This window comes from Theropithecus gelada, chromosome 4 (genome assembly GCF_003255815.1).
Source record: "Theropithecus gelada isolate Dixy chromosome 4, Tgel_1.0, whole genome shotgun sequence".
NCBI classification, from domain to species: Eukaryota; Metazoa; Chordata; class Mammalia; order Primates; family Cercopithecidae; genus Theropithecus; species Theropithecus gelada.
In genome coordinates this window covers 13,888,245-13,904,095 of record NC_037671.1, presented here as the reverse complement: position 1 = coordinate 13,904,095, position 15,851 = coordinate 13,888,245, and the positions used below count along the sequence as shown (strand labels likewise).

Sequence of the window (15,851 nt, the reverse complement as noted above, 5' to 3'; positions counted from 1 at the left end):
AGTCATAAGTTATTTTTGTATGGCTTTTGTGAACACAATCACAGGAAGCCCAGGTTGCAGAGAAGACACTAAAAAGTATTGTTTCTCCAAATTGTACAGGTCAGATGGCTCAGAACACAGCCACCCCATAATACTCCTCTGCCAGGCCATGTCCCTTTCAGCCTCCTGCCATCACAGCAGCTGCCTTCTGCAAGGCAAAAATGCTCTGATTTCTTCTTCAATTCTCCCTACCGTTCAAAGTTCATTGAAAATTGCTCACCCTTCCAAGACAATTTTTTTAACTGAATCCATCAAATTCACCTAGTTCTGTCTCCTATAAAGAAGTCCTGGACAGACATGGTGGCTCACACCTGTAACTCCAGCACTCTGGGAGGCCAAGGTGGGCAGATCACCTGAGGTCAGGAGTTCAAGATAAGACTGGCCAACATGGCTAAACCTGGTCTCTACTAAAAATAAAAAATTAGCCAGGCGTGGTGGCAGGCACCTGTAATCCCAGCTACTTGGGAAGCTGAGGCAGGAGAATCACTTGAACCCAGGAGGCAGAGGTTGCAGTGAGCTGAGATTGTGCCACTATACTCCAGCCTGGGCAACAGCATGAGATTCTGTCTTTAAAAAAAAAAGAAAGAAAGAAAAGAAAAAGAAAAGAAAAAGTCCTATCTGTATCCCTATATCTAGCTCACAATATTCTGTTCATATTGCCTTCAAATTGTTTCTCCTAAGTGGGATACAAGTTTAAGAATGGCAGTGTAATCACACTTAAGCCAAAAAAAAAATCCTCATGTAAGCCCAACACACAGGAAAGTTCTCAGAGGATGCTTAATAAATATTGGCTAAACAGAAATTCGCATGACCAGGAATCTCACCGTCTCAAATTCTCGATCCTTAATTTCTTTGAAACCTTCGGCAATGACTTCATCATCAAACCATTTATGGACAAGTTCCTCCCTTGAATTTCTAATCGTCAGTCTACACAGCGCTTCAGAAATAGCAACCTGCTGGTCATAATCTAGAGATTAAAAACATGGTAGACACAGATAATTCTGGGCACAAAGCAAAAGAAAAAACAAGTTCCAGAGCTAGCACTTGCTCTAAGAAACTCCATCTGAGAAGCCTAGCATTACGTCTTAGTTACCACGGCAAGATGCATCCTGGAGTAATCAGAATCATTTAAATTCTTTTTTTTTTTTTTTTTTTTTTTTTGAGATAGACTTACTTTGTCACCCTGGAGTGCAGTGGTGGCTGGAGTACAGTGACCCGATCTCAACTCACTGCAATCTTCGCCTCCTGGATTCAAGTGATTCTCCTGCCTCAGCCTCCCAAGAAGCTGGGATCACAGGCATGTGTCACCATGCCTTGCTAATCTTTATATTTTCAGTAGAGATAAGGTTTTGCCATGTTGGCCAGGCTGGTCTTGAACTTCTGGGTTCAAGCGATCTGCCCACCTCGGCCTCCCAAAGTGCCGGGATTGTAGGCATGAGCCACCACACCTTGCCAAAATCATGTAAATTCAGTATTTAAGAAATAAAATAAAAATCTAAATAAGAGGTTGGTATATAACAATTTTTAAATAAATAATATTTATGGGTATTATATTTTAGATATATTAATCTAAAGCAAATCATCAAACAGCCTTAAAAATGTTTCTACTGGCCAGGCGTGGTGGCTCATGCCTGTAATCCCAGCACTTTGGGAGGCCAAGGCAGGCAGATCACCTGAGGTCAGGAGTTCGAGACTAGCCTGGCCAACATGGTGAAACCCCATCTCTACTAAAAATACAAAAATTAGCCGGGCATGGTGGTACATGCCTGTAGTCCCAGCTATTCAGGAGGCTGAGGCAGGAGAATCGCTTGAACCCAGGAGGCGGAGGTTGCAGTGAGCTGAGATCATGCCATTGTACTCCAGCCTGGGCAATAAGAGCAAAACTCCATTAAAAAAAAAAAGTTTCTACTACAAAATAAAATCCCAAAATAACTTGTAGTATTTCACAGCAAATAAACTAAAACTACATGTAGTAACATGTTTAAATTACAAACAATTCTAAGGGTAAAAAGGGAGTTGTAGCCCAAGGAATAGCATTTATAGGATGCTTTTAAAATCTACAAAATGATAATGCATGTTGTTTAGGGATCTACAGAGTAAAAACAGAAAAATATGCTTGGGAACGAAAAACAAATCTGAGTCAAGGAGAAGGAAATGGGATGAGGAACATGGACACAGGGGACTTTATCCATGACACCTTTTTTTTTTTCTTTAAAAACAGACTTGAAGCTAATGTGGTAAAATGCTAAATTTTGACGAAGCTGGCTGGTAGTAAACGAGTATTCGCGAATTATTCTTTACAGTTTTCAGCATGCTAAAATCTCTCAAAATAAATTTAAAATAAAACCCTAATTCCTATCTTCAATTTAACCATAATTTATTCCCCATGGTCCCAAGATGTTCATAAAACCCCCAGTGTCCAATATTTAATATTCTAATACTGAAAATTCTAAAATTTCTTACCACCCACAGTCAAGAGTGTCCTTGCAAGGTCTTTCCTGAAACATTTAGACAAATCACATTTAACTGAAGTGAACATCAAGAGGTGAAACTTTACTATACTAGCATTAAACTTTAAAACCAAAATATGTTTCTGAAACTATTTCAAATTCAGCATCAGAATTTCCTTAATGTCAATAATACATATTTATGGAAAAACCTTCTCAAGTTTATATATTAATGACCTAGATGTTATTTTTTAAGAAGCTAGAACTACTATATACACTCTGAGGTTCTATTTTCCCTCTTGTAAAGTGAATTCCATTTGATGATCTCTAAGGGTTCATCAAATTAATTCCAGAGTTTTATAATCACCGCACCAACCTGTGAGGGCATATGTCCTTTTACACAGTTTGATACCTGCAGGAAATGATACAGACAGTGATTCTTTCCTATGAGCTGCTTGATCTGATTTTAAAAACTAATTTAGGCTGAGCACGGTGGCTCATGCCTGTAATCCAAGAATTTTGGGAGGCCTAGATGCACAGATCACCTGAGGTTGGGAGTTCGAGACCAGCCTGACCAACATGGAGAAACTCCATGTGTACTAAAAACACAAAACTAGCCGGGTATGGTGGCACATGCCTGTATTCCCAGCTACTCGGGAGGATGAGGCAGGAGAATCGCTTGAACCCAGGAGGCGGAGGTTGCAGTGAGCTGAGAGCGTGCCATTGCACTCCAGCCTGGGCAATAAGAGTGAAACTCCATCTTAAAAAAACAAAACAAAACAAAAAACAAATTAATTTAGAGATGTAATAGGATTAAGCTATTACATTATTAAAACTAATGCAGACTCTCGAATTGTACATTATTCACTCAGAATTTCAAATAAATGCTAACAAGTGTGAGTCGATCTTTTTTTTTTTTTTTTTTGAGACTGAGTCTGGCTTTGTCACCCAGGCTGGAGTGCAGTGACACGATCTTGACTCACTGCAACCTCTGCCTCCCAGGGTCAAGCAATTCTGTCTCAGCCTTCCAAGTAGCTGGCATTACAGGTGCCCGCCACACCCAGCTAATGCTTTCTATTTTTAATAGAGACGAGGCTTCACCATGTTGGTCAGGCTGGTCTCGAACTCCTGACCTCAAGTGATCCACCCACCTCAGCCTCCCAAAGTGCTGGGATTACAGGTGTGAGCCACCATGCCTGGCCAAGTCGATCTTTTAATGCCTGAAATAACTCCCATTTTAAAGAATAGATTTGTTGAGAAACCTTGTAAGAAGTAGATCGACTTGTTACTATTAAATAGAAACCAGGAAACAGTACCAGTGAGCAAAATTAATTCTGCTTAATTTTATATTGCAGGTTTTACCTTTGAAGTCCAGAACATTCCAGACTTTCTAGAACACACAGACAATAAGGTAGTGTGTTCAAAGATTAGTTTGAAAACTTAGGAGAAAACATGAGATCAGCTGCTCCCCAAATCTAAATACACCACTAAGAGTAGCGATTTCACTAATGTATTAAATAAAAACGTATTTAGGAAAAATTCAGTGTAAAAACTATATCCTGCAAAGACTAAATGGACAAACACGATGACAGTGAGTTTCATGCTCACAAATCACCTATTTCAGGCCCCACACTGTGGCCACACACCACGTAAATAATGTGTCACAATGATGTCCTCCATGCTGGCTGGTGGTTAGCGCAGCCACAGGTTCCAGTTCCAACTTCAAAACAGGGTGCTGGTTTTGTTGTTTCTATGGTCACACATTACAACCTCACCTCCAAATCTCACATCCCAAGAACTATGCAACAGCGGCTTTGGGTCACCAAAAAACAAAATATCCATCACGTGAAAAGCAATCAAAATTCCATCTCACATTAGTGTAGCTACCTTGGGGCACTTCCTCTTTAGCAGATAATGTGCTAATTACTTTACATGGATTGCTTGATTTAACCTTTACAATAATTCTATCAAGTAGGTATTACTTTGACTCCATATGATGAAGTCAGGGCTGTGCTCATAGACAATGGGCACACGTGGCAAAACTCGGATTTAAAACCAAGCAGGCTCTACGGTCTATACTCTTAACATTCTCCCCGAGTCACGAATTTAGTTCACATTTACAATGAAAAAATAAAGCCTGAGAAAGCATTTTGCCTCAGTGTTGATGCAAAAAGAAAAATAAAAATACTTCATAATTATTAAAAAGGAAAAATCTAGCAATATTTTTTTTTTTTTTTTTTTTTTTTTTTTTGAGACAGAGTCTTGCTCTGTGGCCCAGGCTGCAGTGCAATGCTGCAATTTCGGCTCACTGCAACCTCCGCCTCCCGGGTTCAAGTGATTCTCTTACCTCAGCCTCCTGAATAGCTGGGACTACAGGTGCATGCCACCACGCCCAGCTAATTTTTTGTATTTTTGGTGGAGATGGGGTTTCTTTTTTTTTTTTAATTATTATTTTGAGATGGAGTCTCGCTCTGTCGCCCTCAGGCTGGAGCGCAGTGGCATGATCTTGGCTCATGGCAAGCTCCACCTTCTGGGTTCACGCCATTCTCCTGCCTCAGCCTGCCAAGTAGCTGGGACTACAGGCGCCCGCCACCATGCCCGGCTAATTTTTTGTATTTTTAGTGGAGAGGGGGTTTCACCGTGTTAGCCAGGATGGTCTGGATCTCCTGACCTCGTGATCCACCCACCTCGGTCTCCCAAAGTGCTGGGATTACAGGCCTGAGCCACCGTGCCCGGCCGAGATGGGGTTTCACCATGTTAGCCAGGATGGTCTGGATCTCCTGACCTTGTGATCTGCCTGCCTTGATTTCCCAAAGTGCTGGGATTACAGGCATGAGCTACCGCGCCCGGATGCAATGTCTTCTTTTTACCTCAGCCCCTCTTTATCACCTAGCGTAGTACCTGACTCATAACAGGTGCACAAAGCATTTACCGAAGAGAGAAAGGACGTAATCAGGTCTAAGCAGAACACAGACTGAAGTCGTACAATCATGAGAGGTTTTACCCTTACTACAGCACGTAACTTACACAAAGTCACTTACATAAGCTGACACATGCGTTCTGACAAAGGGAATTTTTTTCTTTCTTCCCGAGGGACAGCGTCCAAAATGCAGTTAAAAGTCTTCAAGCCCTTTTGGGAATTGAGAAGACATTCATGGACAAGAAACAAAACAGAGACCTATGTATGATCTTCTCTAAGGTTTCTGGAGCCGCTGGTATCTATTTTGTTATTTGCAACTTACCTCCTGTCGAATCAAATGATCTACAGTCTTTTCTGTCACCAGGAATCCTAAGCTAAGTAGGAAGGAATCCAACATCTGAATTTTCCCTGAAAGTATAATTTCAAAGACTCAATTTTATGTTTGAAAGAGTAAGAAAATGACTCCTACACACGGTCAGAGCCTTTCACTGAGGGTGCCTTTCTGGGTTTTCTACAACATAACTCACTTTGCAGCCTGTGCCCCTTACGATCCTGTTGCTTTGTCTTCTGGTATCAAGGGTTGTGAGCACGTGCACACATTCATATGCGCATTTATTTTACATGGTTCTTGGTGACTTATTTTGAAACTAAATCTTACTTTATCTCAGGAAAATTAATTCTTTGATACTTTTATTACAGTAGACTTTCTCAACTTTGGCAATATTGATATTTCAAGCCAGGTAATTCTTCTTCTAAGAAGAACTTGAGAACTGCTGTCAAAATGCAGGGGGAAAAATGAGTGAGGAAAAGATGCACATGAAGATAAAAACAAAGATGTGACAGATAATCTTACAAAGAGAGAACAGAAAGTAAATGTAATAGACTTTTTGGGGGTCTCTCCACCATCCTTCCCCACTCCTCTGTTATGGAGCAGTTGTGCTATTTGGGTGAGACCGATCAGTTCCAGGGGTAAATCCGGACTGGCTTAAACTAGGCAGAGGTGGCCCATTTATCTTTTCATAGTGACTGGTTCATCTGGAGGACAGGGCACCCAATCAGAGCAAAGCTAGGGCTTTTGTTTGCTGGTTGAGGAAAGGGAACCTTTCTCCCCCAGATGTGAACCAGGAAGCACAAAGTTCTCATTGCAACCAACAAGGGAAACCACCTTGAGAGCAAAGATTAGACTCTGAGAAAGGCAGAACTGAAAGGGCTATAGAGAAATGGAGTGGAGCCACTCTATTTCCAAACTGCCCACCTCTGGACTCTTCAGTCCCTTCAGCCAGTAAGTTGTCTTTATCATTTAAGCCTATTTGAGCTAGATATTCTGTTAAATACACCCAAAGCACTCTACCTCAGTAGTTGATGACTACAGATGATTTTGCCCCACAGGGGATGTGTGGAGATGTTTTTGGTTGTCATGACTTGGGGATGGATGCTGTTGGCATCTAGAGGGTAGAGGACAGGGATGCCGCCAAACACCCTTTGATGTGCAGAATAGCACCCAGGACAAAGGACTACCCAGTTCAAAATATCTATATTGCCAAAATTGAGAAACTCTGCTGTAATAAAATTATCAAAGAACAAATTTTCCTGAGCTAAAGTAACATTTGGATTCAAAATAAGTCACCAAGAACCATGTAAAATAAACGTGCTTTCAACTCTTAATATCAGAAGATAATGCAACAGGATTGTAAGGGGCACAGCATGCAAAGTGACAGTAATATTGTATAAAAGCCAGAAAGACATCTTCAAACGATGAAAAGCTCTAACCACGTCCCTCCCACAGGCTAATACTCTTACATTTCTTTAACACATTAAATTTATTGTCATATACAAAGAAGAAGAAATAAGGTACCATCCTTTTGATGTTAGTAATTAAATTAAGGGTAACTAACAGTAAAACAAAACTAGGACATAAGTCATTCAAATCAGTAGAGAGGGATAAACTGTGAAAGAAAGCCATAATCCATATAGCGGAACACAAACAAAAGAATCATAAAAATAAATAAGAAGACATAAGTTTCAGAACAAAAAAGAAGGAGTGATTAATGTTGTCAACTGCCGAAGGAGGTGGGAAGAAATTCAGTGAAAACATCTTTCTACTTTGGAGAGAAGGATTAGACATTAACTCTGCAGAGCCTGGGCATAAAACTCACACAAGACAACTGTCGAAGGCCACACGTGAAAACATGTCACTTGCAGAGAGGCCAGTCCTGCTAAGGTGACCACAGTGGGCTCCAAGCACGAATTGCCATTGCTATAGATGGGACTGTGTCCCCCCCAAAATTCATATGTTGGAGCCTTAACCCTCAATGTGATGGTATTTGAGATGCAGCCTTTGGTAAGGGAAGTTCAGATGAGGTCACGAGTGTGGGATCTTCATGATGGGATGAATGCCCTTATAAGAGCTCGGTCCAGGTGTGGTGGCTCATGCCTGTAATCCTAGCACTTTGGGAGGCCGAGGTGGTTGGATCACATGGGGTCAGGAGTTCAAGACCAGCCTGGCCAAAATAGTGAAACCCCATCTCTACTAAAAATACAAAATTAGCCAGGCGTGGTGGCACACGCTTGTAATGCCAGCTACTCAGGAGGCTGAGGCAGGAGAATTGCTTGAAACCGGGAGGCAGAAGTTGCAGTGAGCTGAGAACGTGCCACTGCACTCCAGTCTGAGCAACGGTGCGAGACTCTGTCTCGGAAAAAAAAAAAAAAGAAAACAAAAAGAAAGAGCTCTGGCTCTCTGTCCACCTTGTAAGCACACAGCAAGAAGCCAGGTCTCTGCCTACCATGTAGGCACACAGCAAGAAGTCAGAAAGAGGCCATCACCAGAATCCAATCATGCTGGTACCCTAATCTGTTACTCCCAGCCTCCAGAGATAAATGTCTGTTGGCTTAGCCTCCCAGTTGATGGCATTTTGTTATGGCGGCCTAATTGGACTAACACAGTCATCTAGAACAATGTTTCCTCTACCGGGGCAATGAAAGTCATTATAGCATTATGTGAATCCATAAATGCCCCAAGCGATGACCATAGAGTGAACATATAGCTCACATATGCATTGTTTTTCAAATATGCAGTATATACATACTGTTGGGATTAATACAAAGCAAGTTTATTTTAAAATGTTACAAAAATCAAAGTAGTTTTTTACCACTGTGCATTTTATCAACCAGTTTTAAAGGCAGTAACTATTATTGTGATGATCATAAAACTTTGACTTGAAAATGTTTGGAACCACTGACTTGAATTATGAGGACCAACCAAGTCAACCAAGTTTTAAAGTCAACCAAGTCCAGTGCATGCTTCAGCTTCTGCTACTACATTTCCTCAGCTACCAGATACCATCCATTGCAGAATATAGTGTCAGTTGATGAGAGCCTTTCAGAAGAAAACTAAAAACATGTAACATAGGAAAATGACATATCAAGATGGCTGCAATTTCCAAAATGTTTAAATATTTAAGTGCATCTTTGAATCCATGGTATCATAATTCAAACGTCAAATTACTTTTTTTTGAGACAGGATCTCACTGTCACCCAGGCTGGAGTGGAGTGGCACAATCATGACTCACTGCAGCCTCAAACTCTGGGGCTCCAGTGATCCTCCCACCTCACCCTACCAAGTAGCTGGGACTACTGGTGCACGCCACCACACCCCGATAATTTTTTATTTCTTGTAGAGATGGGGGTCTCACTATGTTGCCCAGGCTGGTGTCGAACTTCTGGATGCAATCAGGTCTGCCTCTTCAGCCTCTGAAAATGCTGGGATTACAGGCATGAGCCACCACACCCAGCATAACTACCTTTAACTTGAGTTAAATGGAACAAAATCAAGCTATCCTCCAAAGTTTCTAAAATTTTACCTTTTACACTCTTGAAAGACAGAGAAAGGCATCTGAATCAGCTTCAAGCTAAATCAGTAGTAGCTAAATTTTTGCATATTTGAATGACAAAAGTGGCTTTCTATTACCTGAACAGAGCTAGCCATATGTCAGGAGCAGCTAAACAAAAATGTTTCTCAGACAAATACAAGACTTTTTTCTACAATGAAATACATTTCCAAATGGCACCATGATGACCATAAGGTGGTCAATAAATCCAAATAAAATGTTTAAACTTACTTTACTTTTACATATCATTTAAATATTCTTTTCTCTGTGCCAGAATATTCTATTAATGAAAAATTAACAGCCAATTAGTAGCCAATAATATACTTACCTTCTCTACTACTCCTGGAAATAATCTAACAAAAAGAAAGAAAAAGTAAAGCTCATATTATTTTTAAACAGCATGATAAACTATAACACAAATGTATTAGTGTTAATTGTCTCTAACAGGCAGGCATTGACTTTACAGAAGGAAAGAATGTTAGAGAAAGCCTATCTGAGCCTTAATCACATCCTTAAAATGTGCATATCACTCTCAATCAGGTGACTAATATATTTGTATATATGATAATAAATCACCTCTCATTTTTAACATTGGTTATATAGTTTCTTACTATGTCACATATTAATAATATTCTAATAATAATACATGAGAGTCTTTTGTTTTGTTTTGTTTTGTTTTGTTTTAAGACAGAGTTTCACTCTTGTTTCCCAGGCTGAAGTACAATCCCGCAGTCCCGGCTCACTATAACCTCCGCCTCCCAGGTTCAAGTGATTCTCCTGCCTCAGCCTCCCAAATAGCTGAAATTACAGGCACCTATCACCACACCCAGTAAATTTCTGTATTTTAGTAGAGACGGGTTTCACCATGTTGGCCAGGCTGGTCTCGACCTCCTGACTTCAGGTGATCCACTCACCTCGGCCTCCCAAAGTGTTGGGATTACAGGCGTGAGCCATCACGCCCAGCCACGTCAGTCTTTTAACAAAACTTACATATTTAGAAAACCATGTTTTATAAATAACTTGAAGATTCCTGCCAGTTACCAATGGCATCTGCTCAGTGAAGCATCCATCCCATCCTTACCAACGCAGTGTCAAAGAAGTCTTCTGTAACACGAATCAGCGATGTGTCTGAGGCTAGGCCTTCCAAGGTCAGAATTCCTGTTGTTCTTTCAAACCAGGAAACTAGGTACACAGGAGGACACTAATGTAACTACATATGACTAAATGCTGTCTATTCAATAAAATTTCACAGGACAATTTTCTCATTACAACAAAATCATCTTAAAGATCTTTTCCCATTCCATTCCATTTCAATGAGGCCTGGCTCTGAGACCTCCCACCGGAACACTTCAGGATGGTGCCATACCACTACAGAGCTGTCATAAGTAAGCTCTCAGAGATCAGCACAAAATAGAGTCCCAGCCAGGATCTGTGTCAGAAGGCCGTATAAAGGGACTAGTGAGGAGCATTTAAGACATAAATGAGGCCAGGCGCAGTGGCTCACGCCTGTAATCCCAGCACTTTGGGAGGCCGAGGCAGGTGGATCACTTGAGGCCAGGAGTTCAAGACCAGCCTGGGAAAGATGGTTAAACTTTATCTCTACAAAAAATATAAAAATTAGCTGGGTGTGGTGGTGCACACCTCTAGTCCTAGCTACTTGGGAGACTGAGGTGTGAGGATCACTTGAGTCCAGAAGGTCAACACTGTAGCAAGTGCTGTGATCACACCACTACACTCCAGCCTGGGCAACAGAGCGAGACCCCACCTCCAGAAAAAAAAAAAAAGATAAGTGAACCTCCTCAGCACAGGGGGAAAAAAATTCTTGTGATCTAAGAATCTGCTGAAAACAAACTATCAAAGAATATATAGAATTTGGAAAGTTCTCAGAAGTATTCTTGGTTATAGTAAATATGCCTCAGGCCTAGGTATCTTTCTTTTGTTAAAAAGCTTCCAGCTAATTAGAGAATTTTTTCCTATAGGAATATATATCCAATTTCATATTAAACTGCTGGAATTGGTATGATTTAAAATAAACTTCTGTAACCTTTCCTCCCCCACCCCAGAATATACGGTATTTCCTCCATAAAGCAAAAACCATCTTATTTTTCCCATGATTTTTGCTGAGACTTGTCACTCTTAGAAAAAAAAATAAAAATAAGAAAAACCCCGCATGCATAGTTAGAAATCCTCAGCTGAACATGACATCAGTCACGTGAGTTTCTGTTGAACAGCTCTTGCAGAAGTCAGGCCTTCAAAACTCTGTACACTTTGGGCCAAGAACCTGACTCACTCCAGCTGAAGATCAATAAACCAGTTTTCAACCTTGGCTGTACATTAGGAAAACCTGGAGAGTCAGGAAACATCCCCCAGACCCAGTAATCAGAATCACTGGTGATACACCCACACCTGAGTTTTCTATTTTAGGTTTAAGAATGTTTGTGAGAGCTCTCCAGGTGACTGTCTTGACTCTCCAGCAAGCTTTGAAAGCCATTACTATGTTCCAAGTAAGGTTTCTTTTGTCTCAAATCACACAAATACTTGCACTAGATTGAATCATCCACCTGCTGACGAAAGCTTTTCTCCACTAGCACAAGAGAAGAAATGTCTCTCTATGCAGCAGAACTCACTGGGAAGGCTGTATGTTCTCCCTCCCTATGTTCATACTTACAATTCTATGCTTTGTAAATACATTTTTGTCACCACTCCATCCCTCCAAAGCCTATCGCACTCCCAGCACCTCCCAAATACACTGGTTGAGTAGATACAGAAATGGCAGAAAGGCTGCACTCTCTGATCAATACTTGGCAACAGGAAGTTCTCACTGAACCCATTTATACACCCTGGTCACACATTGTCTAACAGACATCCCAGCTCTCCCCACAGTTGTATCACTACCAGAAGCCAGACACAATAGCCGTGACTTCTTAGGAATATGGTATCAGACAAGTTGCTCAATCCTCCTGGATTTTACAGTGCAGGACTAAAGATGTTCCTTTCTGTAGGGCTTTTTTTGTTGTTGTTGTTGTTTGTTTTTTTTGAGACAGGGTCTCACTCTGTCACCCAGACTGGAGTGCAGTAGCACCATCTTGGCACACCACAACCTCCAGCTTAAGCAATTCCCCTGCCTCAGCTTCCCGAGTAGCTGGGATTACAGGCATGAGCCACCACTGCCCAGCTAATTTCTGTATTTTTAATAGAGACAGGGTGTCACCGTGTTGGCAAGGCTGGTCTCGAACCCCTGACCTCAGGTGATCCACCAGCCTCAACCTCCCAAAGTGCTGGGATTACAGGCGGGAGTCACTGTACCATGAATTCTTATTCTATGGAGTAGAGGAACTTCCAAGCACACTTTGTGTTGAGTTTGCAAACACAATTGTCTTTAGAAGTATAGAGCTGGCTGAACGCGGTGGCTTACACCTATAATCCCAGCACTTTGGGAGGCCGAGGCAGGTGAATCATCTGAGGTCAGGAGTTCGAGATGTGGGATATGATGAGGTTTCTCTTCAAATAATCTGATCAATCTTTTATTATTTAATTCATAGCACGCCCCCCTTTTTCTCCTTCTTTCTCCTTTTTGCGTTTGTTAGATGCCCAGGCACACCACAGTATCAGGCGTTATCAGTACCAGCTCACATTCCTTGCCTTATTTGAAAAGAAGACTAACTTTCTAGCTCATTACAGATACCCCTTCCCCTTCCTCTCCACTTTCTTTTACGTGCCCACCCTATCTAAAAAAAAAAAAAAAAAAAAAAATCAAATGTTTGGCCAGCCGGGAGTAGTTTAGATTGTACGACCCGACCCTGGCCAATGGGGAAAAGGTACACGGGCAGGACTTGCATCAGCAATAAAGGCTCTCATGCCCCTTTGTTCAGGTGTGCTCTCATGGCAACTGGCCAAGGAGGCACCCCTCTGCGCAGAAGTAAAATTGCTTTGCTAAGAATCCTTTGTTCGAGTGTTCAATCTCCTTAGAATTTTGAGCGTTATTCCCAACAGAGACAAGTCTGACCAACGTGGTGAAACCCCATCTCTACTAAAAATACAAAAAAATTAGCCGGGTGTGGTGGCACACACCTGTAATCTCAGCTACTTGGGAGGCTGAGGCAGAAGAATTGCTTGAACCTGGGAGACGGAGGTTGCAGTGAGCCAACATCGCCCCTGCACTCCAGCCTGGATGACAGAGCGAGACTCCGTCTCAAAAAAAAAAAAGAAAGAAAGAAAAGAAAGAAAGAAACAAGTATAGTGTCTAAGCTGGGCGTAGGGGCTCATGCCTGTAATCCTAGCACTTTGGGAGGCCAAGGTGGGTAGATCACTTGAGGTCAAGAGTTCGAGACCAGCCTGGCCAACATGGTAAAACCCTGTCTCTACTAAAAATACAAACATTAGCTGGGCATGGTGGTGTGTGCCTGTAATCCCAGCTACTCAGGAGGCTGAGACAGGAGAATCACTTGAGCCCAGGAGGCAGAGGTTGAAGTGAGCTGAGATCGTACTACTACACTCCAGATTGGGTGACAAAATTAAGACCCTGTCTCAAAAAAAAAAAAAAGAAAAAGAAAAGAAAAGAAAAAGAAAAAAGAAAGAAAGAAAAAAAAGAGGTATAGAGTCTAGTATCCCATTCTCTTTGATAATATTGATCTATTCTTGCCAAAACCTATATGAAATAACGTATCTAAATAATGGTTATGAAATTTCCATCACCAACTAGGATGCCAATGGTATATAGAAACTCCTACTTGATTTCAAAACTCCAGTGGGGATTTGATCTGACACTTTTTTAAACCTTGGGAGGGAATTCTTAAACCTAAATAGAAAAGTTAGGGTGGGGCATATTCCTATTCATATCCCAAAAGGTCAGCTTAGGGTTCCAAGGTATACTTAGAACATCTCTGCTTCATTTCCTTTGAGATTTTATCTCCTTTTCCCTGCCTCCTGTTATCTGCATAAGTTAGTGTGTCAGCAGGTCAAGTGGGGTTACATGCAAAATGAAATATATACGGTCTGCATAAGCACAGTCTTTAATTCCCCCTGCAAACACTTCTAAAGTCCCTAAGAGGAGTTTGGGAAAGCCTGGAGTTTGCTTTTTCTCCTGAAGGGGTAGCTTCAGAATCAGATGCATTTTAGAGTAACAAAGGGCAAAGACAGATCTTGGCCCAATCTGGCCTTAATAAACTTCAGGTACTAGAGCTCAAGGTGTAAATCAAAGACATTATTAGCAGTCAGATCATCCTTCTACCCTACTTCTTCCCCACATCTCCTCACCAATAAACAAACTTGTCTCTGGGTTGCAAAAACCTCACCATTAAAAGAGAGGAGATACAGCAAGAGATGTTGCACATTCTGCTTTGCTTCCAGATGCCATTACAAAGGCACTCACTGTGTTATCTCCTGGTTAATATTTTTAAAAGAATAAAATTTGATAAAATTTGGGTAACTTTGAATAAGCAAAAATGTTTTTGCTATTTGTTTTTTCAGATTCATCCAAGGTTTAGAAAACAGGAAAAGTGACGTGTTACAAGAGCAAAGAAAAGTTTTCGATGATCATTTTTCTAGGTCTAATCTTGTTAATAAAGTCTATTAAAATAGTTCTAGAGCCTACTCCTACTCATTTTCCCCAAAATTCACTAAAATAATTTAAAATAATAATCACTGCATAGGCTCATCAAGAGGCGTGGTTGTGTCTGACTCGATCCCGTGCACTCCCAAAGTGCCTTGCATAGCAGGTACATCAGGAAATGTATGTTGAATTTAATTTTTTATTAGAAATAAGCAATAAGAATGGATATCAATTTCTTTTCAAATTGGATTTCAAAGGAACAGAAATACCAAACTTAACTAGACAACTAAATCCATATAAGTTCTTTAAGTTACCCAAAGCCATATAAAATAAAAATAGGACACTTATCTTTGGGATCAGTCCCTGCTGAATTAGCAAAGGTTCATCTTCTTTCGGGCCATCTATGAAGAATCGCTGAATACATTTCAGCAACAGTGACACAGACTGAAATTCATTTTTATCTAGTTCCTAGGTATAAACCACACTAAATTAAAACACTTATAAATAATTATACATTCATATTTTGGTCACAAAGCAAACCAACTTGCCTTATTTATTAATCTGTTAAGACGGTGTAATAGAAGATGATTATATTTTTGAGGACAGTGGCTCTCTTTCTGTTGAAAGTATTCTTTTATTTTCTGAAATCCTTTATCATGGAATGCATTCATAATAAGTGACTGAAGCTGGAAAGATGATAGTTTGCAAATTACTTTTTCCCTAAAAACATTTATTTTATAGTAATATTTCTAACTGATATTATCAATAAGAATTCAGTGTGAAATAATATAGGGTAAACATAGAATGGAGATCTCTATCTTGAATACTAAACAATCATTTCACAAATGATTGATGTTTCTGTTGGCTTAAGACAAGAGTTCCCAAAATGTGGCTCCTAGACCACCAGCAGCGTTGGCATCACCTGGGGAATTCTTCGCACTCAGACGCAGGGCAGAGCCCTTCATGTGATTCTCGTGCATGCTGAAGTCTGGGAACCACTGACCCAA

General features: G+C 40.8%; 1 protein-coding gene across 1 annotated transcript in view; it reads right to left on the bottom strand.

The window, feature by feature from the left end:
* SYCP2L (synaptonemal complex protein 2 like) overlaps window positions 1–15,851 on the bottom strand; it is an 86,643-nt gene that overhangs the window by 63,958 nt on the left and 6,834 nt on the right. Inside the window, exons 3-10 of the mRNA XM_025382310.1 lie at window positions 15,393–15,530; window positions 15,189–15,312; window positions 10,375–10,475; window positions 9,622–9,646; window positions 5,729–5,814; window positions 5,528–5,616; window positions 2,503–2,537; window positions 864–1,006 (exon numbers count right to left, since the gene is read on the bottom strand). Of these exons, the coding sequence (XP_025238095.1) occupies window positions 864–1,006; window positions 2,503–2,537; window positions 5,528–5,616; window positions 5,729–5,814; window positions 9,622–9,646; window positions 10,375–10,475; window positions 15,189–15,312; window positions 15,393–15,530 (741 nt within the window). The remainder of the gene's footprint in view (window positions 1–863; window positions 1,007–2,502; window positions 2,538–5,527; window positions 5,617–5,728; window positions 5,815–9,621; window positions 9,647–10,374; window positions 10,476–15,188; window positions 15,313–15,392; window positions 15,531–15,851) is intronic.